Source organism: Thunnus maccoyii, chromosome 18 (genome assembly GCF_910596095.1).
Source record: "Thunnus maccoyii chromosome 18, fThuMac1.1, whole genome shotgun sequence".
Classification (NCBI taxonomy): Eukaryota; Metazoa; Chordata; class Actinopteri; order Scombriformes; family Scombridae; genus Thunnus; species Thunnus maccoyii.
In genome coordinates this window covers 1,842,884-1,869,951 of record NC_056550.1, presented here as the reverse complement: position 1 = coordinate 1,869,951, position 27,068 = coordinate 1,842,884, and the positions used below count along the sequence as shown (strand labels likewise).

The 27,068-nt window shown below is 39.1% G+C and overlaps 2 protein-coding genes across 4 annotated transcripts in view; both read right to left on the bottom strand.

The window, feature by feature from the left end:
- Positions 1–59: 59 nt before the first annotated feature.
- gspt1l (G1 to S phase transition 1, like) lies at positions 60–16,769 on the bottom strand. 2 transcript variants are annotated; one of them, XM_042394209.1, is made up of 14 exons: positions 16,304–16,769; positions 15,164–15,208; positions 10,207–10,461; positions 9,026–9,059; positions 8,849–8,926; positions 8,302–8,482; positions 6,325–6,479; positions 5,020–5,160; positions 4,836–4,929; positions 3,328–3,408; positions 2,795–2,968; positions 2,162–2,251; positions 1,617–1,785; positions 60–732 (listed from the first exon to the last, which is right to left on the bottom strand). In XM_042394209.1, exons 1-14 carry the CDS (start codon positions 16,494–16,496, stop codon positions 680–682), a joined length of 1,743 nt encoding a protein of 580 aa, XP_042250143.1. In that variant the 5' UTR covers positions 16,497–16,769; the 3' UTR covers positions 60–679. The 2 variants fall into 2 exon arrangements, with proteins under 2 accessions (XP_042250143.1, XP_042250144.1); XM_042394210.1 differs by lacking the exon at positions 15,164–15,208.
- Positions 16,770–21,653: 4,884 nt separating this feature from the next.
- The window catches only part of pdxdc1 (pyridoxal-dependent decarboxylase domain containing 1), a 34,537-nt gene continuing 29,122 nt past the window's right edge, over positions 21,654–27,068 (bottom strand). For both annotated transcript variants that reach the window (XM_042394207.1, XM_042394208.1), the window contains exons 22-23: positions 25,396–25,494; positions 21,654–24,442 (exon numbers count right to left, since the gene is read on the bottom strand). In XM_042394207.1, the coding sequence (XP_042250141.1) occupies positions 24,156–24,442; positions 25,396–25,494 (386 nt within the window). In that variant the 3' untranslated portion in view covers positions 21,654–24,155. The remainder of the gene's footprint in view (positions 24,443–25,395; positions 25,495–27,068) is intronic.

Here is a 27,068-nt window from a genome sequence, read left to right as displayed (position 1 = left end):
ATTAATTGTGAAATATGAAGCCAGCCACTGGAAGTTGCTCTGAAAATGAACACGCTTCGTTTTCCCAATTTAATATTTTATTGTCATAGTTGTTTGCTTTAATAACATTTGAACACGCTCAAGCACACAGCCAGAACGCCACATGAGAAACCAAAAACTGGGTAAAAGCAAAAGGGAGACATGTACACCCAAGATAAACATTTTGGTTTCAACTGGTGAAGTTCTTTCAAACTATTTCTTTTGCAATTTAATTCTGAAAATCATTTTTTATATTCCAAGCAAAATCCTGGTCCACATCTGTTTACAGATATAACTTCTGCCATTTGTCATTGTCATTTATGAAAGCAAAAAAAAAAATAACTGGAAGAAAAAAAATCATGTAATCATGAGTAGACCAGAGTAGGGAGGTGGGGAGAGGTGGAGGGAGGGCTAACCCAGAAATGGCATAGCTGAGCTCTCAATATGAGAAAGCTGACTCGTGTGGACTTCATCTTGGTTTTTCATTTGCTTAAAAACAGGTTTTTCTTTTTCACATAAGTTTTTTCTGAAGCTGATCTTCGGCACGCAGAAGGGGGGTTGTGAGAGGGAGGTGCCGTCGCCGCTGATAACAGTGTGGGCGGGTTATGACCGAGCTCCGCACGTTTCTTCTCACCAGGACTTTCAGGCAGCTCCGTCCTCTTCAGTCCCGCTCAGCGACCAGCTTCAGCACCTTACCGATGGCGATGGTCTTACCTAAGACACAAACGTTTCTGTCAGCCTCGCTAGAACTGCTGCTTATCACAGGATTCATCACATACTCTACTGTTTATACTGCCCTAGAATATACAGGCAAACAGCAGTAACTACAGAAGACAGGTTGAGTAAGAGGGGTTGGAAGATTCAAGGCTACTTAGCCAAAGCATCTAACAGCTATACAAGTTAGCTACTGCCTTATTAATATGGTGTAACAGTCAAATTCTAAAGAGTTGGAGGATCACAATTGTTTGTCAATCACAAGAAACAGGCCTAAAGATGGTAAATTAGCTTTAGCTCAAGCTAGCAGTAGAATGCAGTCACTGCAATTTGGTTTTTATCTCTATTCTTGCTAATTCTATATGCAGGGTTCTTTAACATTTCTATGCTATCATTATTTGTAGTAAAACAGCTTTCAAAAAGTCAGATTCTAGTCTTAACTCAGTTTTGACCAAATATGTTGGTACTTCTTGTACCATATATATGTTTAACTATGAATATCCAACATCTTGGCCACAGACATTTCCTTCAGAATGAATACAATTATCTGGCCCTCAAATTTACTTCATACTCTGCTATGCTGGGCTCTGGGAAACTGAGACATATCCCTCCCATTTTCTGACATTTAATAGACTAAATAATTAACCAAAACAAAATGTTGGAGATTGACTGATAATTAAAATAAGTGTTATTTGCAGCCCTGGTCAGCAGCAGCTGGTTCTGAAATTCAACAGCCTATCATCATCTACCATCACATACTACTGGAATTTATCATTATTATTATTATTATTATTATTATTATTATATTAGCACAGACTTGGAATATGATCTGTAACAATCTAATACCCCTCCCAGCTGCCCCACAGTCAGTTCAGGTGCTCTACCTTCGTCTCGTAAGGTAAACCGTCCCATCTGAGGAAAGTCTTTAAAGGTTTCGAGGCAAATGGTTCCTGCTGTGCGCAGACGGGCGATGCAGACCTGGTCCTGTTTGACGAATCGTGGTCGTGTCTTACTCTTCTCTCCTGTCTTTTTGTCTACCAGACAGATTAAGGCCTGCAAGAGGGAGCAGAGTGACAGAAGATCAGCACATACACAGGATTAATAATGAAATGACAGCATTCTCTGTATACATTATATATGTGTTATTAGATTTTTGTCAGTTGAGCAGGAACAAGGTATGTCACATTTTTACAGTGTTTGATTGAATCAAAGCAACATTATGAACAAAGCATCCAGCCACAACATCTGTTCAACCAAAAGCTTGACCAACAATACAGAGCATGTTGAGAATAGTGAGAGCATCGTGCTACATCTGTGCAAAAGTCCTCTAACAAACACTGTGCCCACTCTCTCAAACACATCATTTTCCAGGACAGCTTCAGTGAGCCAGAGGCTACAAGCTAAGAGATAAATGAGCATTAGGCCGTACCGTAATTTGCACTTCTTCAATGCAGGTGTGAATGTGAAGGACTGCGTTGTAACCTGGACAGATGATGGATTTGTGTTCAATGATGACAATCTGTGAGGAAAAGAATTACAGGGGTTATGAGAGGGCATGTCCAAAAAAAACAAAAAAAACAAAACAAAACAACTTTTTGTCAGTTTAATGAAGAATTTCACTGGCTACTCTGCTGGCCACGGAGCAGTTTATTAAAAGGTATCCAGACACTGGTAATGGGGGAGGAATGAACACACACACACACACTGGTTGGAATACAGATGTGCTGTTGATGACTAAGTTAAGCCAGGTCTGTATAGTGGTTGGCAACCCTGGAACTACAGTGGATTTAGGTGTACAAGCACGCTTTTCAAGACCTTTTTAATAGCACATAGAATGTAATTTAATAGCCTTTTCACAGTCACACCATGATGGAAAACCAGTCAGGACTATTAGGCCTACAATTATTTATTGAGTACATATCACATTTTTAACAACATTTAATAACTAACATGTAATAAGTTATCACATTAAGTTCATGTTATGATAGTAGGAGTTTTTATGAGGTTAAAGCTGAACTGGTTTGAGAGTTAACCATTTAGAGGCTGAGATGTGTGACCTGACCTGGGCGTCGAAGGTGCGCCCCGAGTGGCAGAGGTTCTCAGCATTACACAGGATGAAGCCAGGCAGGATCTCCTCCTCCTCGATGCCCTTCAGCCGCAACTTGAGGTTTTCACCCGGCCCGGCATCGTCCGTCTCCACGTCATCTGACAAGAGGCTCAACACCTCCACCACGTGCTGCACGAGGAGAGAAAAGACAAGGAGAGAGGCGGAGGCGACGATAAAGCTTGATGGTGTAAAATAGAAACTAAAGCATTAAAGACATGGAAGTAGTTACATTAGGGAGCAATAAGACAATTATTCATATTAGAGCAGATAACAGTGACAACAGATCCACTGTTTCCTCACATCCAACATTCATTTTATCATTGATGATATTTGCTTGTGCTGTTAAAATAAGGATACATTTGATGTAATTAGGTTAACGTTCATTTTAAGGAGCAAAAAAAATGCAAAATAGTTAGGTTTCACTCTCATTTCTCATCTTTCTTGGTTCCAACTGAAAGGAAGAAGAAAAGACTTGTGGGATATCTTACCCTGTTTGGCATCATGACCAGCTGCTGTGCTTTACTGATGGAGCCCGACTCTAGTTTGCCCAGAATCACAGTGCCCATGTCCTGCAGGAGACACAGCAACAAGACTGTTAGACTGTGACCAATGACCAATGATAGAGAGTCATGTCTGAGTCTGACAGCTGCAACACAACACTGATTTAGTACATTTCCCTGTCTGTACATTAAACAGCCTAGATTCAAAACACAGACAGTGAGTCAGGAGGAGATGTTGGGATTAGAGGGCACTGAGATCAGGCACTGAATCTTTTACGGACAGAGCAGTAAGTGTGCTACTTTTAAAAGCTCAACCTGTCATACTGCTTTTTTCTGCCTTTTTCCAACAAAGATAGTAGTGTTAATTTTTTTTTTTTAGTCTTAGTCCTGTGTTAAATGTCCTCGCTAGTTTTGATCATATTCAGTCAACCTCATCCTGTTTTTTTGGGTCAAGTTTTAGTTGACTATCAGTTGGTCATTTTAGTCTTATCTTAGTCGAAGAAGAATCAAAACTATTTTACAATAGTTTTAGTCAATGAAAACTGTTGACATTTTAGTCAAACTTATTTCTGATGCTATCAATTTAAGGAATACATCCAGACATGGAACATGTTCTGATTTACATATTTATTTTGAACCAACATCATTCAACAAATGGGGCCCAATACTCTTTTTCAAACTATTATAAAACAATAAGAGTTGTAAAGGCAATACAATATTTTGAAACCAATTTTTTTGTTTGCCCAAAGAACAAACTTACCTTTCTGTTCTGAACAATGGAAACAGGAGTAGATAGCTTCATAAAATTGAAAAGAATACTGTCCACACACCAATTGCAATCTGCTTGCATTAAATAAATAAATCTGAGCTTGATGTTTGCCCCATGGACTTAATAATGACATAAGGTTAACAAAAGTGCTGTCTAGCAAGCTAGTTCACATGCATCAATATTAAAGGTTAAAGAAGGCAACCAAGACAACGTCTCATTATACACTGCTACTTTAAATCAATGCAGCTGTCTACATGGGCCACGTAATGCTTCATGTTTCACTCACACTATATACACGTAAACCTGACCTGAAGTCAATTTTCCTCTGTTTTATGTGTGTAACTACAGTCATTGTGTATTGAGCACTGAGTGTTTTCAAACATGGGTGACCTACGCTCAACACTGCACCTGAACGCAGCACTCACTGCTGCTGCTGCTGCTGCTCAGGCTACGCCTCTCAGGTCTAGAACATTTCTCTCCTCTTTTTTGTCAACTAAAATAAAGAGATTTTAGTAAAGTTTTTATTTTTTAAACTACATTTTAGTCTTTTAGTCTTTTTTCATCAACAACATAACATGTTGATAAAGTCACAGTTAGTGCTTAATGACGTTGGTGCCGTCTTGTCATTGTCTCGTCTTAGTCATGGAAAAAAAGGTTGTTGAGGAACATATTTAGTCAGAGTTCTTGTTAATGAAGTTAACATTAAAAGAAAGAAATCGATTCTTACCTTGTATTTGTCTACAATAGGCAATCTGACAGGGCCATCGCTTGATCTGTTGAAATTTGGCAAACTGTCCAAGTGTGGAATGAATGGTAAACCTCTGCAATGACAAATATGAAGAGCAGTTAGAAGAGCTGGACCAACAACAATAATCTTCTGTCTAATCCAGTTACAATAGTGAAGGACTTACGTGTACCAGGAGCACATATCAGTGGGCTCCTTCAGGTTGGCTCCCGTCAGCCCAGAGCATGGCATGAAGTGAATGTCTTTCTTCGGGTTGAAGCCCACCTTCTTCAAAAATGGCACTAGTTTCTCCTTACACTCTTCATACCTGAGGGTTCAGACAACAGGAGAGACGTCAAAATCTTCAAATCACCCCGACACTACATCAGCTCAGTCACACAGACTGCCAGCATCATGATGTATACAGAGGACATGTACTGAAATGTCCACTTACAGCTGGACTGCAGGACTTTTGTCTCCCCATTCTGGCAGTGAGAGTAATTCTAAAAACACTGTCATTACATGCTTGTGTCATAGGCTCCGCTGTAGCCTACTCTGTTGTCACACAACCCCCACAAAATGACTAGTTTCACCATCAGAATTTGGTCCAGTCATTTTGAAAGTGTAGAGGAGCCATAATTCAATTATTTTATCCCCATTCAAGTTAGCAGAAGGCTAAACGGAAGTTAGCCAGCTTGGCCGGTGGAGGTCTCTGGTGTGCATGCTCTGCCCATAGAGCATGCTCAGTACACATTCATCCAGCCAGCATGGGAATGTCAAACCAGACACCAGATTTAAAAACTTTGTATACTGTGAAATACAGAGACATTTATCTCCTTGTGATAAGCTTAATCAGCATTTTGTGAACTCATTTGGCAAAGGCTTAAATGTCATAATGCTAATACCTGCTGTGTGTGTGTGTGTGTGTGCGTGTGTGTGTGTGTGTGTGTGTGTGTGTGTGTGTGTGTGTGTGTGTGTGTGTGTGTGTGTGTAGTAAGACTGTATGGTGCTAATGTGTGTGAATGCTGCAGTCAAATGTTCAGTGGTGGAAACGGACTATTCTAGACATTAGATACTTTGTCATAGTCATACTTTCATTTGACTAGGAGGACACATTGCCTCGTGTAATGTGTCATGTAATCATGTCTCTCTGCTGTCACAGTGATACTTTCAAACGCTTGTTATGCTGAAACCATGCTTCTCACCAGATACACGAAAAATGTCTCTGCAAACCTACGCACAGAAGGGTGCTGTGGGTGATGTAAACATACTATATACCAGAAGAAAAGAAACTGCTTAGCAGAGTTTAATTGTGGATTTGACCCCACTCAGCATGTTATAATGTTCCTTCACCAACTATCTGGAGCACAGTGACCATCTCCTTTGTTTTTTTTAATTATTTAGATACAAATGTCTTTAATGTTCTAGTATGAGCTGAGTTTTGAGTGCTGTTACACTCCCACCATCTGATCATTCTTATCCATCTACCCACCTCTCCAGGCTCCAATTGACTGTAGGGTCGTCCATTTTATTCACCAGAACAATCAGGTGCTTCACACCGGCTGTTTTGGCCAACATGGCATGCTCCCGTGTCTGTCCGCCCTTCTCAAAACCAGTTTCAAACTCGCCTTTCCTGGCAGAGATCACCTAGGGGTCAACACATTCATTTAGTCAGTGTCAGGGTTTTCTTGTTGTAGCAAGCTAGCATGTCACATGTAGACATAAAGATGTTACAGGTTACATAAACTTGTTTGCAGCCATTTGGTTTGATAATAATAGAATGGATTTTTAAGCACAGGAGATGCTCTGAATTTGGATCAATCTAAAGCTCTTTTCAAGCACAAAGTTCCAGGAACTATGAATCCAGAGGAACTTCGAACTGAAAGGCCCTTTTGATGCCCAGACGGTTTGTGTTGTTTGTGTTTCCAACACATCTGAATAACCGTGTAGATTAGGCAGATTGAATCCATGACTAATTGAAAAACTGCATGTTTGAGACACAATTTTCACGAGGAAACAACACAGTCGTCCTCTTCTTCTTTGTATTTGCTGGTACAAATGCAGAGGAGGAAAAGGAGAGTGAAAACTCAAAGTATCTATCTGCACAGTAACGACTAAACCTTCATGAAACAATCAGAAAATAAATGTTTATTTTCTCTCATTCTCACTGGCTTTGTCCTCTCTAACACTCTCTCTCATTCATTCTGTCACTCTCTCTCTCTCATGGTTTTTAAAAATGTGCCTGGAAGCCGTCAGTAAAATGTTACTTTATTTTAAACTTTAATAGAAAACAAGAAATGTCCACCACTCGTTCGAATAACACTAAAGTACTTCCTTGTTTTATGAATGATGGAGCAGCTGCAGTACCTGTGTTTGACCAATCAGTGATGGTCTTCCCTCCAAGCCTCACCCCTTAAACTTCCTGTACCTTTTGGAACATACAACCAAGCGTGGACTTGTTTTTTTAAGCACCTGGGATTATTCTAGAGGAACTAAATATAGTTCCAAATGCATGCTTAGTGCCCGGGTTCCTCTACAGGTTCCTGGAAAGCTCCTGTGGAGGAAAGACCCTACTAGTTCCAGAAGAGTCACTACCCTCAGTGGTCTGGGAAGTATCAGAGGAGTTGGCAGTAGTGAACATAACAACAGGTTGTTGCTTGTATCAATATCAGGACTTGGGAAGAGGATTTACTTCACCGTTGTTCATGTTTAAACAACAGTTATGTTGCTGACCTCCTGACAATCAGACTGAACTTTTATTCTTTGTTTCACTGACAAAAATCTGGGGAGGGGATTAAGGGGGCTATTGTCAGTGAATAAATGCTCCTGATGTGCATTTACAGATGTTTCTGGTGGAGTGACACATCCACCCACTGAGCCATGTTCATCTGCATGAGTGACGGCTTTTAAATCCCTAATCACAAATCAGTTTGCTGTCTCTTTTTCATGGATCTGACACTCTGCGTCTCCATTCTCCATATGCCTGCCCAATGTGCTCTGTGCTCTATCAGAGTAGTTAACCTTATGGATATGATATAAGATAATAATGTTCAACAGAACATGATGCTGTGATATTGTTGCACCAAGCACAGATGCACACTTTTAAAAGGGAGCCGTTGCTTGACTAGAGGAGACATTGCTATTAAATAGAAATTTTAAATAAAATGTTCATACTCTTTTGTAAATGTTTATTCATGTAACTTTGACTGTATTGATTTCATAAAGCCACATTAAAGGTTTGATTATTTCAAAGCTCGGTCAGACGCTGAGCCACGCTCAAGCTCACTTAAGGTGGACTGACCTTTAAGGTGGACCAGCTATTCTCATTTAGTGCCAATCTCAGCCACTGGACAACTGTAGTTCCAGAGATGCTGTGGAAATGCTAACAGGGCTGCAATGAGGGAACTTATGTTCAACTTTAATTTAACAGTTCAGTCTTAAGTCTTTAATAATCTTTTCCTGAACTCACCAGTACAGCCAAGTCTGCTTGTGATGCGCCTCCAATCATGTTGGGTACAAAGCTCTTGTGGCCTGGAGCGTCTAGGATGGTAAAGTGCTTTTTGTCTGTCTCAAAGTATGCTCGGCCCACCTCCACTGTCTTGCCTTTGTCCCTCTCCTCTTGGTTGGTGTCCAAAGCCCAAGACAGATACCTGGGAGACAGACATGTGGTATTCTATTATCGATGTGGTCACTGGTGGGAAATCTAATAAAACAAGAGGCTTAACAAGAATTTATATAAGTCTATTAACAACAACTACTTAGAAGGCACAAAACACATTCCATTAATCTACAAGTCAAGAAGTCAACAGGGGAAGATTCATGAATGCGAAACAAGATTTGAGCACATAATCCAGTTTCTTTCTGTGTTAATGAAACTCAACATTTCCTGCAGGTGTTTCACACTAAAAGCCTACCAGCAGTTCAGAAAGCAAAACCAGTCAGCACAGAGCATCTATGTTCTAGATTTGAATAGAAAAGCAAGTTAGGCCAGACACAGCAGCAGTGTGCCCACTCACCAGGTTTCCCGGTTCTTTTCCTTGGCTTCTCTCTCGTACTTCTCTAAGGTTCTCTTATCTACCATGCCTGTTAGATACCTGTTGGTGATGAAGGGAAAAAATGGAGAAATCCATAACATATCAAAAGGCTTGATGTGGTGAATGTGAGTGAACCAAGAAAGGGAGACTGCTACTCACATGATTTGTCCGCCAATGGTGGACTTGCCAGCATCTGGAGAGGAAGCACACAGTGTGGGTTTAGATTAGACTGCTAACATTAAGCTACCACATCAGCAGGGACTCTTCCTCAACTTTTTGAGTAGCGAGCCAAATGGGAAAATTGCTGACTAATCAGCTTTTTACAAGTACGCATGTGCATGACAAATTCTGAACCACTGAACATTTGACTATTTGTTAAAAAGAGTTCCACTCTGTCCATCTGCACTGACACCCCCCCCCCAACAAATACAAAATTAACAAAAAAGGTCAGGAAGCAGTGTCTTCTATTTCAAGACCGTTAAAATCAGTGAGCCAAGCTTCCAAAATAAGGTCAGGCTTGGACAGAAATCTGGTTCTGATGTATATATATTGATTATACTTATTTATTAGGACAGTGTACAGTTTTTAACATAAAAGATGCACTGCCCCGGAGTTAGCTCAAAGCTCATTTACATCCACAGTCCCCCACAATCAAAACATACAACAACACTGTACGTTAACCAGGTTACTGCGGTGCATCTAAACACTTTCCCTGATTACCCACCTAACCTGGTTTCTCTGAGTAACCTGGTTACTTTGGTGCACGTAAGCTGATCATCTATTTTGAGTGATAACAGGCCATAGTGTTAATAAGTGCACTCCAAACTTGTTAGGGGCTACATCTCTAATGTAACAGTGTGAAGGTGGAGAAAAGTCAAGTGCAATCTGTCAGCTGATGACAGACACATCAGTGTCTGCACACTGAACAGCTGAGTAAACAGACAACAACGGACGTGGAACATAAACCATGGCAGCTGGAAGAAGAGTTCAGCCTGACTGACATCTCAGGTCCTTGCTATGATTTGGATGTGTGAGCATGTGCAAGAAGCATTTTAGCTAAAAGTGGTAAAAGGGAATTAGCAGTGACAGCATGATCGCTGGGTGTATCAGTGTTATTCACTGAGAAACACTTCCCTAGAGTTAACGACTTTGGTTTAGTCATGGGATTTGTTGACAATAACAAAAATATAGAATATACTACATTCTAAATATATATTATAATATTTACATCACTCTGGTCATTTTACAGTTAATCTAATTGGTGTTGGTGCTCCACTTTGCTAACCAGCAATGCTATCAAGTCAGATTGACTTCATAGACATGTATTCATTTGCACTGACCTACGTGTCCGATGAACACAACATTGATGTGTTCCTTCTTGGGGGCATCTGGCTGTGTGAGTGGAACCTTGGGCACTGGTGTTTCCTCTTCCTCCTCCATCATCATCTCTGGAGCCGTCTCCTCCGTTGTTGCTGCCACCGCTGGGCCCCGGTCTCCGCAGGAACCACCTCCTGGCTCTTCCTCGTTAGGCTCAGCCTCTTTCTGGTCCCATGGCTCCTCTGTGGTCATCTCTGTGTCACCGTTCTCCACTGGAGCTGCACGGCCACAAAACACATTCACTTCACTGTCATTGATCACAAAACTATATTTTCCCTCTTTTTGACAAGCTCCTAAAACAGCTCAATTGGGTGATTTTTTTTTTTTTTTTTTTACAATTTATGCACATTTAAAAAAAACAAACAAACACATTAATATGTATAATAAGCAGCACATTGAGTTTTTTCCCTTCGTTAGCTGTTACCTACATAAGCGTAGTGCATTCACTTGAGAAAAAAAATTGCTGTTTTTCTGAATGAACAAGATAATTATCTCAGAATTCTCAGAGAAGTCTTCATGAGAAAAAAAAATTCTGCTCTATTTTTCTGAACTAATTAGATACCTAAAATCCCAAGAGAAGCTCCCATTCCTGCTTGAGAGCTTGATTTCATGGAAGCTTTGTGTAGTTGAATGCAGCTTTATTTTGGTTTGAAACATTGGGAGATACTTGTATCTTTAAGTAATATAGACGGTATTGTTATTAGTTTGTCGACTTTGCGCAGGCACCTCAGAATAGGCAAAAATGTTTCATCAAAGCCCCAAAATAGAAGAAACAAACACAGCAGACTGCCTACAGAGCCAAGAGGTTGTTTTAGTTTGCAATTTCCACAAACAGGTACAGTGGGATGACTCGACTGTAACACTGATAGAGAGAACATCTGGACCAGCAGTCTTTAGGATTTATCTGATAACCTATTGGCTAAAAGTACAATACACTATGTTCCTAAAAGAACATAAAGAAAATGAAGGCAAATGCGTGTATATGTATCTTTCAGGACCGTTACCTCACTCACAGCCCGTCCTTACCATAATTACACTACTTTAGGCCCAACCAAGTTCAGATGGTGACTGGTTTGACCACTGTGGCTCACATTACCACAGTCAGGATTTTGAGGTATCTCGTTAATTCAGAAAAACACAGCAGATTTTTTTTTCCATGAAAACTTTTAGAAATAATTATCTCGTAGTTACCAGAAGAGCTGTCTTTGTCAGTTTGACTTATATAGCCCAAAATCACAACTGTGTCTCCAAGGACTATAATCTGTACAACATATTCAAACCTCTTGTCACAAAAGACTTTGTTTACTGATCAGTGTCCTATTGCAAAAGGAAAGACAACAAAAGAAACAATCAGTAACTAGAAATATCACCTCCTGGTCGTATGTATAGAGTTTAATAAAACGGTAGTAAGAGTATTTTGTGGCAAAATGGAAGTTATCACTATATTGTCATGTATAATTCAATATATTGCCATGTATAATTCAGCCTAGGCTCTTCACTCACTCATCACAAGGTCATAGTGACATTGACGTTTGACCACCAAAATCCAATCATTTCGTCCTTGAGTGCATGTGGACGTTTGTGCCAAATTTGAAGAATTTCCCTCAAGGCATTCCTGAGATATTGCGCTCACAAGAATGGGACAGATGGACAACCCAACAATATAATGCGTCCGACCACAGCTGTCACCGGTGTGACAGGAAAAAGGATGCTGATTCATGCCAGAAAACTAATTGTTACAGTGCAATTTATCACACAACTACTACAAAAAGCAGTGAGAGATTTTGCCTGTGAAGTCTTACACATTTCTTTGTTGTGTGATTTTCCACCAGTCTCTGTAAGATTTGGACCGCCACATTGACTGAACATGAAGCGAAGCTATTTGTTAGGAAAAAGTGTCCTCTACTGTTGATGGTCAGACTAAAGCAGAGCAGCCTAAGGTGGTGTCTGGCTAGATTTTACAGTTTACATAAACATTCATTAGCACACAAATGTCTGCTAAACACCTGGCAGTGCATTGTAGTGGCAACATCTGCTTTGGAGCCTCATCACATTTCTGTTTATGCAATCTTTGTGAATCCAGGAACTGATTTATGAATTATGTTTGGCTACATGCTTGTGTTTGAAAATAGCTTGTTATACAGTGAACCTTCACATAGCCATTACATGGGTAGCAAATTGTGATAGCTACCATAGCATACCATCTTTAAAAAAAAAAAAAAAAAAAAAAAACTTTCTCAGGGAATCAGAGGGAAGGCACCACATTGCTGGCAGGAGTTTTTGATAAGTTCTCTCTCTGAAATGCAGCGCTATAGCAACACAGCAACGAACGCTTTGCAGCAAAAATGGAGACCAAATAGGAAACAATGATAGTGCACTGACATAAACCCTCCTACACAGCTCAGTAATACTGCAGAGAACAGATCCTGGTTCAGTGTGTTCCCAGCTCCGGTTCCTTCAAATCTGTTGTTTTTGTTTTACTATTTAAGCGTGCAGGCGAAGCACTGAATCCAGCTGCACATGACGGGCAACCTTATGAAAAAAAAAAAAAGGATTTGTTTCCGCTGTGTTTTTGTACTGAAGCAACAGTTGATGGAATATACGCCTGCCTTCTGTTTATACTGCCAGTCCAGTAGATGTCACCTATTCAATCCCAGGTAACACACCACTTGGGAAAATGGTACACAGGGTGAACTAAACACTGACAGAGTGGTGCGTCTTCCTAGAGGAGCATCTTTGACTCAATTCAATTAGGTGAATGTGTGCAGAAAGTATTCACAAACAGCACTGACACTCAATGACAGCTTTTCATTTTGATTAGCAATTCTATCAGATCTTAAAGTTACTGTTACTTTAATATTTTTTAAAGCCTTTGAACCATAATAGCAAGTATCATCTAAATGTATTTGTTGTACAGTTATTGGAACTGCTACTAAAATAAGATACTACCTGCTCTGCAAGTTTTCAATTCAGCTGGAAATTTACTACCAACAGACTATTTAAAAAGTGAGACTGTGTCTACCACACGTCTGAAAACAGTGGAGCACACAAGAAATTTGAAGTTCGCTGCTAAAAAGCTTGAAATAATAAATAAAACAAATTTTAGGGCTGCATCCACTCTTTTTTTTCCCAAAAAGGAGGAAACGGCAGCTAAATGATACTGTTGGCTTCACATGGAACTAAAAACTAGATAATAACTAGAGTATGGCACGCAGCCTGCAGATTGTTCTCACATTCTTCTCTAATAAAGCACAACGTGGTACAATGACGTAGAAACACTCCTTAAAACGTCCACCATGTTGACCATGTGTCCTACCGATGAGAATAGTCTCCAGCTATGTACTACTACCTGCTCTCAATCACCAGGTTGAACCCTGGATTGAACACTGGATGTATCTACAGAAGGAGCAGAGGAACAACTCATTGATTTTGTCAATCAGTGTAAGTGGCCATTTGTATACTATTCATGACACTTCTCCCATGAATTGGTGTCCTACACAGGAACGCCCTAAAACAGTAGTTACCAACTTTGTGGGCTTGTGACCCGAAAAAAAAAGCAGATTAAAGAGAAGTCAGAAATGAAAATTAAACATGATGTACAGCCAAAATGTTTTTTTTTCCTTGAATTCCTATCTTGTTTATCATCTCACAACTCCCTCAGATTTATCGCTAGATTCCTTTGGAGGTTCCTGACTCCAAGGTAGGGAACCACTGCCTTTAATGATATATTACTTTTACCAACATTTTCCAGAACAACAATTGTGTGCAGCCCCCATCTTGCTTAATAATGCAAACATTATGGATCATAAGTAAATCAAACAGATAATTCCTCACTATCAAACATAGGAACTCACCCCCCACATTCACTATGAAAGCAAGTTTTAGATTCTGTGTTAACATTACACACACATGACACATGAGGTTGGGAGAGAAGTCCCTGTATTAGATACTGTGTGCAGATTTCAACCAGTGGGGTAGGAGAAGTTTTATAGCCTTTAAAAAGTGACATTAGCTCTGAGCTATAATGTCTCACTTCATATAGGACTGAGAACACCAGAGACCTGCCTGATCTGTTCACACCCCGACTACCGTGGTCACCAGCTGTTAGCATCCACCCAGATTTTTACAATTCCTTTTCTTATAATGATGCAATATTATTTCCACATCACAAGTGTAACACTGATATTACAAGCATTTAAAGCATCCTGGTGCAACACAACCTTTATTAGAATGGCTGCAGAATTAAATGACTGATAAAAATGCAAGCAGAGCTGCTGTACTTATTGTTGGACTTGATGGTAAACATTAAAAGTAATGTCATCGCTTTTTAATACTCTACTATTGCCAACAAAGTAACAGTGTGAAAGGGAAAAATACACAATGTAGCAGCTACAACATACCATACAGACAAAGGCTATTCAGTTTAAAACTCAACTGATTTTAAAGTGCGGGTTCACTCTAAGCCTCTGTACACTTTGTGGTGTTAACTCCCACTGAAATAAGGCCATGTCTGTTTACAGTGATAAAGAAACACAGCCCCAATGAATCTACTCACTCTGAGACAAAACAAAAGACAAACTGATGCTCATCTATAACGAAACCCATTATTCAGTTAGTTTGTGGTCAAACGCTGCCACTTTTTTGATCTGCAAAAAAGCACTCTCTGGCACATGCACAAGGAGATAGATACATAAAACAAACACTACTAAAAAGGACTGTACAAAAAGGGGGAATGGAGCTATCAGGTAAAACTGAACTTCTGTAATTGGGTCTCAGTAACCCATGACATAACAGTCACTATAGGCTTTGTTAATCCTATCTGTTCAGTGAGGGAGTGCACATGTCAGGACAATGAGGAGAGTGGTTACAGCATGTTTGTGACACATGGGAATCCCGCTTAAACACAACCTCAATACATACCAGCACTTTCTGACACCTCCATAGTGGATATTTTTTCAACAGCAACTGGAAAAAGAAACAACAGCAAAGTTAATGTTTAAGTTAATTTAAAAAGGAGACTGACCTGTTCCACTAACTACAGGACTAATTCAGTTAAAGGAACTGTGAGCAGACTTGAGGAATTTCTAAACTGACTGTAGGTATGATAGAAAGTGTTTTTCTATTATGTTCATTAAGGACATTTCACTGTGCCTTTAGAAGCCACCTCATCAAGTTAATGTTGGAGGAAGACAGTAGGACCTGGTTACATGGCCAACTGTTTAGTCGTGTCAAACACCTCCATACTTTGGAACACAAACATCCAATCTGTTAATATTTAGGTTGTCCATGGGTAGTGTATATAGGGACAATAGCGGGAGGTGTTGAAACCACTGAATGCTGAATCTGAGCAATACACTGTCAGTCATACAAGATATGGGAGTTCTGTGAATATATGGCACGCTGCTGTAAATGAAAACATTTCCTATGATGACTCGTGTTATTGCAGCTTTCAGCCTCGTCCAGCTCTCTCGCCCGGCCTTCACGCGATTTCCAATGACACATTTTGGGTCCACTGTTGACCAGCAGTGCGTCAGAATATCCACGTCACACCAAACACTCACGTTCCCACTTCTTTCTTTCTTTCCAATGACGGGCTAAGCTTTAATAATCAAGTGAAGTTGGAATGTTCAAAAATGACAACATGGACGTTATAACAAGCGCCGCTTGCTTGGTGGCAGTTTCTGAGTAACGTTACAATAAGCAGTGTTTTGGTTAAATCGCATTAACTGACGCTGGGCGGCACGATTGTGAAAGCACAGCAGCTAAGGAACATGCTACCGCCGGCTGGTTGCACCAAGCTAACGCCGGCTGGGTTAAAGACTCTATATACAGTTGTGACAACAAGCTGTACAAACACTCTATAGCCAAACGGCCGGCTAAGATTAACATTATATATAGATTGTAGTCAATGTTACAAAGCGGCAGGCGTCTATATTCCTGCTTCACCACACAGCAGCTAGCGAGCATGTCGCGCTTCAAGGAACGCGTGTCTGAAGAGCAGGTAGCAGCTAGTTAGCAGCTAACAGCGAGCTAACTGCTAACTAACGTGCCTGAACTCACCCGCAGAGTCGAGGTCTTCCGAGTGTGCCTTCATGACAAAAGCCGGGACAAATTCGGCGGCGTTTACATTGGGCACAAACGGTTTCGCGTTCACATTCAGGGTTGTGAAAGCGGATTCAAGTTGTCCGTCGAGTGTGGCCTCCACATCGTCCTCTTGTTCCCAGGAATCAGGGGCAGTGTCTCTCGGGTCCATCGTGGCTCTTTGGGTTTTTCACCACTGTGAGATTTGAGCTGCGCAGTTCTCGGTTCTACGTCAGCGTCCGTCCGAACCCCGGTGCTAAAGGTCACCTCTTGGACTGGTTGAAAGCGTCCCAACTGGAAGTGTGATGTTTAGTCTCCGGTTCCGGTGAAAAGAAGCAGCCGGTGCCTGTCGGCGGAGACGCCAGAGAGAAATGTTCGATTCAGCACTCCCAGAGACAGTCCGCCTGAGCTAACGCGTCCCTTCAGCCGACGTGCTATGCGCGGTGACCTCTGGGATATGAAGTCTCGTTCGAAAGTGGAACACAGTAGCCATGACAGACTCGCAAGACACAAGAAAACTACATTCCCCGAAGACTAGTAACTGACTGTTTACGTCAATAGTTTCTGACCTTTTCAGGAACCGCAGATTCGATTCAGGTTTTGCAAATGGAGAATGACTTTTATATGTTAAGTGATACAACTTCATTCACTCATCACATGGTTTGCATATATTCTTTGTTCGGAGAGCGCATTGAACTTGTAGATACAATATTTTAAGTATCACAGAGAATATTCTACATATTTTGGGATTTGTAAAATGCATCATAGCCATTTGTTGAGAAAGTTTTTTTCAGTACTTGTAACTACAACAGTAACGTTATAACATTTGCCCTGGCAAAGCATACTCAGACTAATGAGAAAAATGATGACAATACGACAGCAACATGCTGGGTTTAAAATTTAATAAAAATATGTTTGGTTTTACAACACACCAATCTCAATCACTTTTAGTTATCTAAAGTGATTCCGCTTTAATTCCCCTTTCATTGTATCCATTTTTGCATTTCAACCACCTTTGGGCACAAGAGGTGGATCACAGCTTTGGCTCGCAAACTACACTGAGAAAATCTAAACAAATCAACAGTAGAACAGTGTATAGTTTAATGACCTCAATCTAACACAAATATGATTTAATAAGCTTTTCCTACATAAAAAGTTACTCTGCAATAATATTATCTGATGGAATAAACTGAGACATATTTTTGTACACACCTGCGTACGTGATATGAATCATTACAGATTATGTTGTAGTTTTAAATATATCCTCAGGCAGCAGCCCAACCATAAAATGACCTATTCATAAAAAGAAGCACATGAAGGCATGAACATCAGGGGACACAGCCAACTCTGCTTTCAGAAGTGTGTTGTGATTATTTATAAGTACTTGTTATTATTATGTGACCACAGTTAGTCACTCATCTACTTTGATTTGATAAGATATAAAAGCATTTTTTATATATATAATGCAAGACTTAATACCTATGCAGAAAAGATGTAGACAAAATCGCACCTTATAATGTATCCCATCCAATTCATATTGCCTTCTATTGTACATATTTTGCCATGTGTCCAATAATGTTTATTCTTTCTGTCTGTGGTGCATGTGAAAATGTATATTGTCAAAGGTGGTCTTGGCTATAATAACACCAAAGTCAAATTCATGTCCTTAACTTTGTGTTGTCTGAGTCCTTAATAAGTCATGATGCCCCTTCCAACAAATTGAATGCCAACTTAAATTTAGTACAGTCAGCACTAGGTAGTATGATCATCTGTCGTCTGTCTATTTTTCATCTCTGGGCTTGAGAAGGATATAAAGTCATTCCGGCCGTAGTCAAAGTAAGATGACGAGTCTGTTTTGTTTTTGTCAAGTTAAGTCTAAAGTCATCAGATTCATGATATCTGACTTGAGCCCACGCCTCTACTAAATATAAGTATTTATTAATCATTTTTATTTGTATCAGTTTGACATTGTTTTAAATATTTTCTCAGTTTCTTGTTATAAAATGAGAAGTTTCTCCTTTTAATGAGATGTTCATGTCATAACAAGTTATTTTTCATGCTGACATTTTTTTCCTCAGTACTGCTAGATGCCAAATTATTTAGTTTTAACATGAAACTTTTTTTTTATAAAAACACATTCCTTCATTTTATGATATCACAAAACTTTCTCATTATGTATCTATAATGGCATACTGACTTATCTCATGAAAACAAGATGTAAGTGGGCTGCTTTGCTATTGTTCTGTGCACCTGTGTGTAACAGGCTTAGATCAGTGATCGTCAACAATCATGCTACAAATCAGTACTGGTCCGTGTAATGTACCAGACTGCAGACATTCTTAGACAAGAACGGACATCTCCTACCCGTCTGCCACCCTGTCTTGACACCACATATGACCAGATGACTTAAAATGAGCTTATATACACTTTCAATCCAGCAGCCTTTCTCACATCTGAACCAAAGCTCAATCAGCAGTGAAGGCCTGATTACCCAACTGACAAACTTCTACTGATGGCCTATTAAAAACTGAGAAACCCCAGAGCCTTTAATAATGGCTTACTGATATTTATATGACAATAAGATCTGATGGCTTATTAGAAAGTTATTAAGTCTACAGTTGTAAATGTTAATAAGCTGCAGCTCTCATCTAGAAGGTAAGTGGTCAAACAGTCCATTGGAGGGTCTTCCTGATGAATTAAAGAGCTAAAGAAACAAAGCTGATTTGATGCTTCACAACCTGGCAACACAAACATTTTCCTTATTAATGGCTTATTAGCTTAGGATCTATAAAGCAAGTAAATGATTAATAATGCTTATAAACACTTTGTAAAGGATGACTTATCAGAAAGTGGTACAGAAGTTTCTTGTTATAACAACATGCCAACTTACCATGTTAGTTTTAATGAGATGTGTGAAATAATGAGAGAGTTATTTGATAAAGTGATATGATTAAATGGGATATAATGGCATCATCATTCTAAAGTGAGAAATGTCTTGTCATAATGTGAAAAGGATCTTGAAACTGAGCAAATATTTTGTCACGTTGTCAGCAATACTCTGAGGTATTAATGCCTGATATCACTTTGCTTTTCTGGTCTTTCATTTATTGCTCTGTTTGTCAAGCATCTGGGACTCTTGTACATTTACAGATGTATTGAAGTATGTATATGGACTAAATGAGCCATAAACATGCCAACTCACAACAGTAAAGAGGAAGACTAAAAATGAGATTAGAACTGAACCACAGAAGGCCGTGGCATGATGTTAGGACTACAAAACTTAGAATTTAATCTGTTGAGAGACAGAATTTACACAAAATATGTCAAAGCGTTTCTGTGCTGTAAATTAAAAGGTAGAAAACATTCAAGAAAAAAGATTCTGCTTATTAAATACAATCAGTCAGACAGACATGACAGGCAGGACGGTCCAGGACATTTCATCATATCAAATCAAAAGTTCTTCATCAACAGTGTTCTTGGAAGGTTATAAAGTTATTGATTTAGCTTTGCATTATAATCACATGACAGAAATAATCATTAAGAAGATTTTGCTTCATTTACATAATATACGAAATAAAACAAAGAACAGTAGTAATTATCTACAGAACAAGTGCAATAAAGCTGAACTCCATTCTTTTAAAATCTTCATTTATCACTGTGTTAATTCCTTTATCTTATCATACCATTGTATTATAACCATATTTTTTAACATTTTACAGTAAATATTCCACCAGTACCTGGCTCAAAGTACTAAAGACTACTTCAAATTTGCCCAAATGTGTTTTTTTCTTTAATTTTTTAGGCATTTTCAGTAGTTTTCATTTTAAGCTTTTACATTCAGGCACCAACATTAGAGCAAACTTCTGCCAAACCTACGGAGGCTCATTCACTGCCATTAAATTCCAAATGGCATAGAAAACAAGTCTGCATTAAGAATAACCCCTCACTAATGACAAGCAATCAGTCATGTTGTGTAAAGTTCCATCAAACTGCTCAAGAAAAAAAAAATTGCTCATGCTATAGAAGTTCTCATCACAGATTCACCACCACTGCCGCTTTTTGATACTTCCACTTCCTCCTTCTCCCATATTTTCTTTATCAAACTATTTCCAACACTGCCAGTGACACATTTAGGCCCCTCGACAAGGTGCAATAACTGAGATCTTACAGGTTTGTTACATGTCACACTGTGCAAAATGGTCTAATACAACCTTGGTCACAACCTGTGTCAGACTGTGTGATGAATGTCTGTTGAATTTTAGCTCAATGATGGAAACAGAAAAAACCCAGCTGGTGTCATCCATTTTTAATCTTCTCCTGTTTGAAAATGCAGCAAAAACAAGCTCTGCCACTATTTTTTCTCTAACTTTATTTTAAAAATGGGTTATATATAAATGCTGATGTGGTATCTAGATGTATATGTGAAATGACAGTTATTTCATCTTGTATTCTGATTGGTTGGTTTGTAGACATAAGTCGTTGGGAGGATTGCTGTCAGAATTGTGATGAATGCTGTCTTTGGTCTCCAAAGCTCTTAATGAGTCTCACATTGACATCTAAAACCTTCATATGAACTCACCATGCTTCTCTCACAATCAATTAAGTTTTCATCTGAGACAGGTCAAAACTGCACAGTGTGTAGGGACCTTTAGGATCCACCCTAAAAATGTCTGTGAAATAGTGCTGGTGTGATAGAGACACAGCAGAATAATCTACAGTCATGCAAAACACAATGGGCCTCATGCAAGAAGCACTCATACACACACATTTGTTCTGGAATGTATGTATGAGGGATTTAACAGAATTTTCTCATGCTTAGAATTCTGTCTGAAATTCCCAAGTGGTCCAGGCCGGTTGTATGTACAGTTTGCCTTTCTCCACAAAGGAAAACATTTAAGATTTATAATTAAATATAATAATGGTATCAACGCAAATGAAACACATTACAAAGGGTTAATCGTGTTACAAAGAAGTTTAGGAGTTGTTTTTTTTTTTTTAGATGTTATTGGCTTATTTTGGCATTCTTTTGTTCATCTAATGTGACTGTCATCCCCTTGACCTCCTCCCATCATGGAATGATTTGCTTTGCAAAACATTTTATAGTATCTACCTTCATGTCAGACAGCAATGTGTCTACTACCAGGCTCCTGATTTTCTCTGATTTTTGACAGCAGGATTTGACTTCCATATGTTGAAATTCTTCTTTTTACTCTTCAGTGTCATTTTTTGTGAATGAAACTTGCCCACAAACACATTGAAAAAGGTCACCTCATATAACAATTTAGGAGCGTCAATTATGCTAATAATCAAATCTCACAAACACATCTCCTCATGAGCAAGTGGCATTCATTAAGTTCAAACAAGCAATTAATGACAAGGTAGTGCAGTTATGAGAGTTTGATGGAACCAACCTGGAACAACGAACAAATCTCACAGAACAAAAGAAAGGGAGATTTAAGAGATGAATATGAAAATATTCTAACATGAGGCCCAATGTTTCTTGAAAGCTTCTATAAGCAGTTTAGCACACTGGTGGTCCCAGGCAGTCAGATGTAACTGTTGAACCTACGTGAACTTCTACACACAAAAATCCTTTAAATCAACATTAATAAAGTGCACACATGCTCATAATCACCAGCCTGTACTTACTGTGATTATTTATACCAAATGATATCAAGGTGAATTTCCTCACCTAGCAGAATCAACTGAATGGTCCAAAACAAATAAAGCACCTGTTTGGCCCTCTAATATGGCACTTGTAAAAGGTTTAAAAGTTAATCCTCAAAACACAGTACTTTGACCCAGGTCTGGAGGGATGTTTTTGGCAAAGAAAATAAATATTCCTCATACTGTAAATACCTGCAAAGCAGTGCACCTCTATGACACGTTTTACTCAGGTTGCATTGTTGACAAAAATAAAAAGAGATTTACATAAAAATGTAAAAGTTTGTACTACTCTGGCCCCAACTGCATGTGCAATTATAATGGTTTTTTTCACAATAGCCTGTGCTGCATTTGTATTGTATGACACCAGATAGATAGATAATACCAGAGCCACTGCTGAGATTTGGAGAAGTTACTCAAAACATTTTTGAAAAAAAAAAGTCTTAATATTATCATAATATTAAAGCTTATATTAAGCAATGGGAACAAAGTTGCAATTTTTACTTAGTCAAGGACGTTGAAATGAAATGATTACAGGTTGTGCATTGAGTGAATGTTGATGTTCTGCTGTTTTCTCACTAACCTCCAACAAGAACTTGTGGCAGAGTCAAATTCAAACAGTCATGCAGAGCAACAGAGGAAGTTACAGTAGAAAAATGACTGCAGTCAAAACACAAGTCTTTTACAGGGAAAAATGTAACTGTAGAGATGTGGACAATCTCTAACCAATCCATCTGGAAATTTTGTTGACTACCTTATGGTTTAGCATCATGACCTTTTCTTGTAAAGTTTCAACAACTTTATTAATATGACTTTTTCTCATATCATAACTTGCTCTGGCAAAATTACAACTTTATCACAACTGTTTCTTGCACAATTATAACTTAATCTCGTAATATCATCAAATTACTGTAAAATTCTAACTTTATTTGTTTTCTGTGGAAAATTACAGCTTTATTCTTGTAATATTGTGACTTTCTGATACTTTAGTGTCATAACAATCTGACTTTTTTTTTCCTCAAACTATCCCAACTTTATTCTTTATTTAAGATTTTTTTCTCCCCCAGCAGTGGCCTTGATACTTCATCGTAGTATTGTGGGGCAGTGCACACATGGAGGGAGTGTTTGAAGCTCATACGCAGGTGACTGGTATAATCAGTAGGCATTAGGCGTTAAATAGATTAGGTTTTGCACAATACTCTACTCCTTCTATACAGATTTATTTTAGCATAAATTATCATAGTAAATAACTGGGTGGATTAGATATATATCATCTATTTACAGTGAGGTGCAATCGTAACATTTTAATTGTAGCAAGACTCACTGCTTCATTTCCAGTTGAGAGGTGAAGTGAATGGACTATTAGATGGAAACTCTGGTCCTGAATCAAACATTTTTCTCTTTGAAGCTAAAAAAAATCTGTATACAATATGGCTACTCCTCTGCTCTTTACTCACACCCTGAAGTCATCAACTGAGTGTAAAACTGTAGAGACACTAAGCAGGGCTGGATGTCACTGGACTTTAAAAGGAAAAATCCACCCTTAAACACGTTATCACTGCTTTTGGCATGTTTACATTTCTGGCTGCATTCTGTCCTTTACTGTATTCTTGTTATCCCTTTGAATAAATCAGAGATAATGCAATGTTCTATCAAAATATTAGTGCAGCTCCAAAAGGAGTTTGACAGCAAAACATTTTTTCATCACCCCAAAATGGGAAACAATCATACAGGGGGATATTCACCAAGCAGGCAGGTATAATCATAACTCCCCTGACAGTAGCCTCAACAGCTCATGTTCCTTTTTGGGAGTTGTTTAAAGGCATTCTGAAAAGTGCGGGGAAAACACAGAATGCTGCAGCCACAGGTGGAGGAAAAGTGGGTATGCCAAAATATCATATTAGAACATTTTATCACCAAATCACTAGAATGCACTGAACTGAGCATCACAGTGTAAGAGTGTCCAGGGGAGAATGTATCCTTGACTCCTTGCTGTCCTAAAACTATAGGACAGAGCCAAATGAGAGAGACAAACAGCCCAAACTATCTCTGTCTCTGTTTTCTTTTGGAAGAATTAGATTCACAACATAATAACATTTCTTTTTAACATCTGTTAGGCTGGTACCATTTAGAGGACGGCTGGAGGACACTTGCAGAAAGAGTTGTCCTATCCTCTGCTCTGCTCCACCTCTTGGCCTTCAGGGGTCCTCTCCTCTGAGGCCTCTTCAGTCTCTACCTGCATGTGCTCCTGCACACATGACTCCTGAACTTCTTCTGGTATGACATCACATGTAATCTGCACGTCTTCCTCAGGTACGGACGGAGAGGTGGGTGGGTGAATGCTACTGCTCAGAGTGGTACCCCCTTCCCCGGTTGTTTCCTCAGCCTGTCCGATGGAGCTAGTTTCACTGAAGGAGTCGGAGCCTGCCCCGGAGCGCCGGAATAACCTCTGACCTAAAATTGAAAGACAGGAAGTGCAGATGGTAAGTGTGATGTCATTGAACAAAGAGAGAGAGAAAGCTCAGAGAGTACAAAGAGAAATTCCTATCCGCAATTTTCATTGCTCTTCAAAAAGGTGAGACATCAGCTTGCAGGCTATCTGGCAGTGAATAGGTAACCTGAAGCAACAGGGGGGGAAAACATTCTTACAGACAGAAATGGACAAGAAAAAAATTGTGACTGCTCTGCTTGTTCTTGAAAAACAAATTCAAATCAGGCAGTCCGTCCCTTACTTGACTGCCGTGCACATTATTATTTTATGTGTTGGATATTGCCTGTTATCATGTTTTGGTTTCGTTAAAGTGAAGTCCCATTCCTATTTAAACCATTTTGAGCCCTTGCAGCCTCTCACACTCAATCACTTACCTGGTGACGTTAACTCAGTCTGTGAGGGTTCAGGGCTTAGGGCTTCAGGGGGTCATTGGGATTGGGCCTGACTTTGAAACTGAAGGTAAACCTTCATTTTTTTTCCAATCATTGTTAAGCTGTCAATGAAAGTCAACATTTCATGCACAGATGTATCAAATTAAAAGCTTCCTGTGGCTCAAAGAGTATGATCCCTCTCTTTACTGGCAGGCATTCAATGTGAAATATCTGCAGGAAGTGTTCAGTTGTGCTGACAGTAGTTTAAAAAAAACAGCCAAGTAGAAGAGACTGGAAATGATTTGTGAATAAAACCAGTATGTATTTTTAAAAAGAGAAAGTAAGAACCATAGGGTAGTGAGTGTGCTACATTTACTATGTGAGCTATTAGAACACAAGGTCATTCTACCCCCTCAAAGTCTTTCAGAGACTAGTCTCTACTCTATAAACTACTGGCCACTGTCTGCTATTATTTGAGAATCTGCCATAATATGAACACCATCTTAAAATCCACAGTAGTCAGAGACAGACATGGATGATGCTACCTGGCAGTCTCTTTGATGAGGAGGTGGGAGAGTCTTGCAGGGAAGGCCTGCCTGCCTGGGCCTTAGTGGAGTATGTCACCTCTGTGGAGTCCAGGGAACCTATGGACACACCCATTAACATGCAGATGTATGTTAAACACACCTAACACACACACAAACAAACAAACCTTTGCTATGTACTTTTAATGAGAGCTAATCACGGCATAAGAAACACAGTGCCATGGTGTATGTAGCAACATACCGTACCAGCCAAAGGTTTGGACACACTTTCTCATTCAAATGAATGGAAAGTTGTGTCCAAACTTTTGACTGGTACTGTACACTCAACAAGCACTTTAGGAACACCTGTGAAATCTAATGCAATCCAATGCAACAGCTCTGCCATAAATTCTACTTTTACCAAGCATATACATTTTCAGTTTTTGTTGACATTATCAGAAAGGTGATAATTCTACTTTATGTTTATTATTGAGGTCCTAGTGGGTGGTGGTGGTGGTGTACTGACTCACTGACTGACTGACTGACTGGCTAACTGACTGATTCACTGACTGACTAACTAACTGACTCATTGACTGACTGAATCACTCAATGACTAACTGACTCACTTTCAATTCAGTTCAATAGGCTTTATTGGCATGACATTTGACATGTGTTGCCAAAGTACTATTATGAGAAATGATAAAAGAAAATGTTAAGGAATGAAATTAACAAGAATAATGTGAACAACAATATTAGTCAATAGAATTAAATAGATAATGAAATGAATAAATTAAATTAAATAATGTCAAATGTAAATAGTGTTCATCTACTGATAATAAAAGATGTTGTTAATAGTAGGGATAACACAACACAGCCATTAGTCTACATAACAACATAAAAAGAAAACAAAACAAAAAACCAAAAGGAGATGGTGGTGGTAAGTAGAATATGGTAAGAACAAGTATATTTATAAATGTCTATCTGTCTATATGTCTATGTCCTACTGGTTGTGTCCTTTGTTGTGACAGGAAGTCACATATTTAACAGCCCACACTGCACAGTCTTTCTTTTCGGTAGTTTTGACATTCTTAGAAAGTATAGAAAGTGTAGTTCTGTCATCACAATGGGAACAAAGCCTGTCCTCTCTGGGCAGCCAGGTCTGCCTGTGTCTGCCCTTCTCTATTGCCACACTATGATCACTCAGTCTGTCTTTCTCAGGTTCTTATCAGATACTCTGCTTAGGAAGTCTGCCACAGTATAATGTCTGTTTAGGGCCAAATATGTTTCTATTTTATGCTGTGAGTATATAACATAATTCCAATAAGTGATGCATTTTTCTTCTTCTTTAGATATAAATTGGTTAGGTCTAATCTGAGTGATTGTGTAACTTCTCTGAGGCTGGCTAGGGTTTGTGATGTCAGAAGGTGAAAGGTCAGCCAGCCTTAGGACCAGTTGGTTGAGGGGACTCATTCTTAGGTTCAACTTTTGGCAGGTAAGGGCTTTATAATGGTAACAGGCAGTGTCACTCTTTTTAATATGGCTCCAGAATTTGATAGATCTTTTTTGAATACTTAGAAATAAAGGATATTGGCCTAATTCAGCCCTATACACACCAATACACTTGCAGAAATCTGTATGCAGGGCTTCTATTGTTTTTTTTCCCTTTTTTGCCCAAATATTTTATAGTAAGGGGC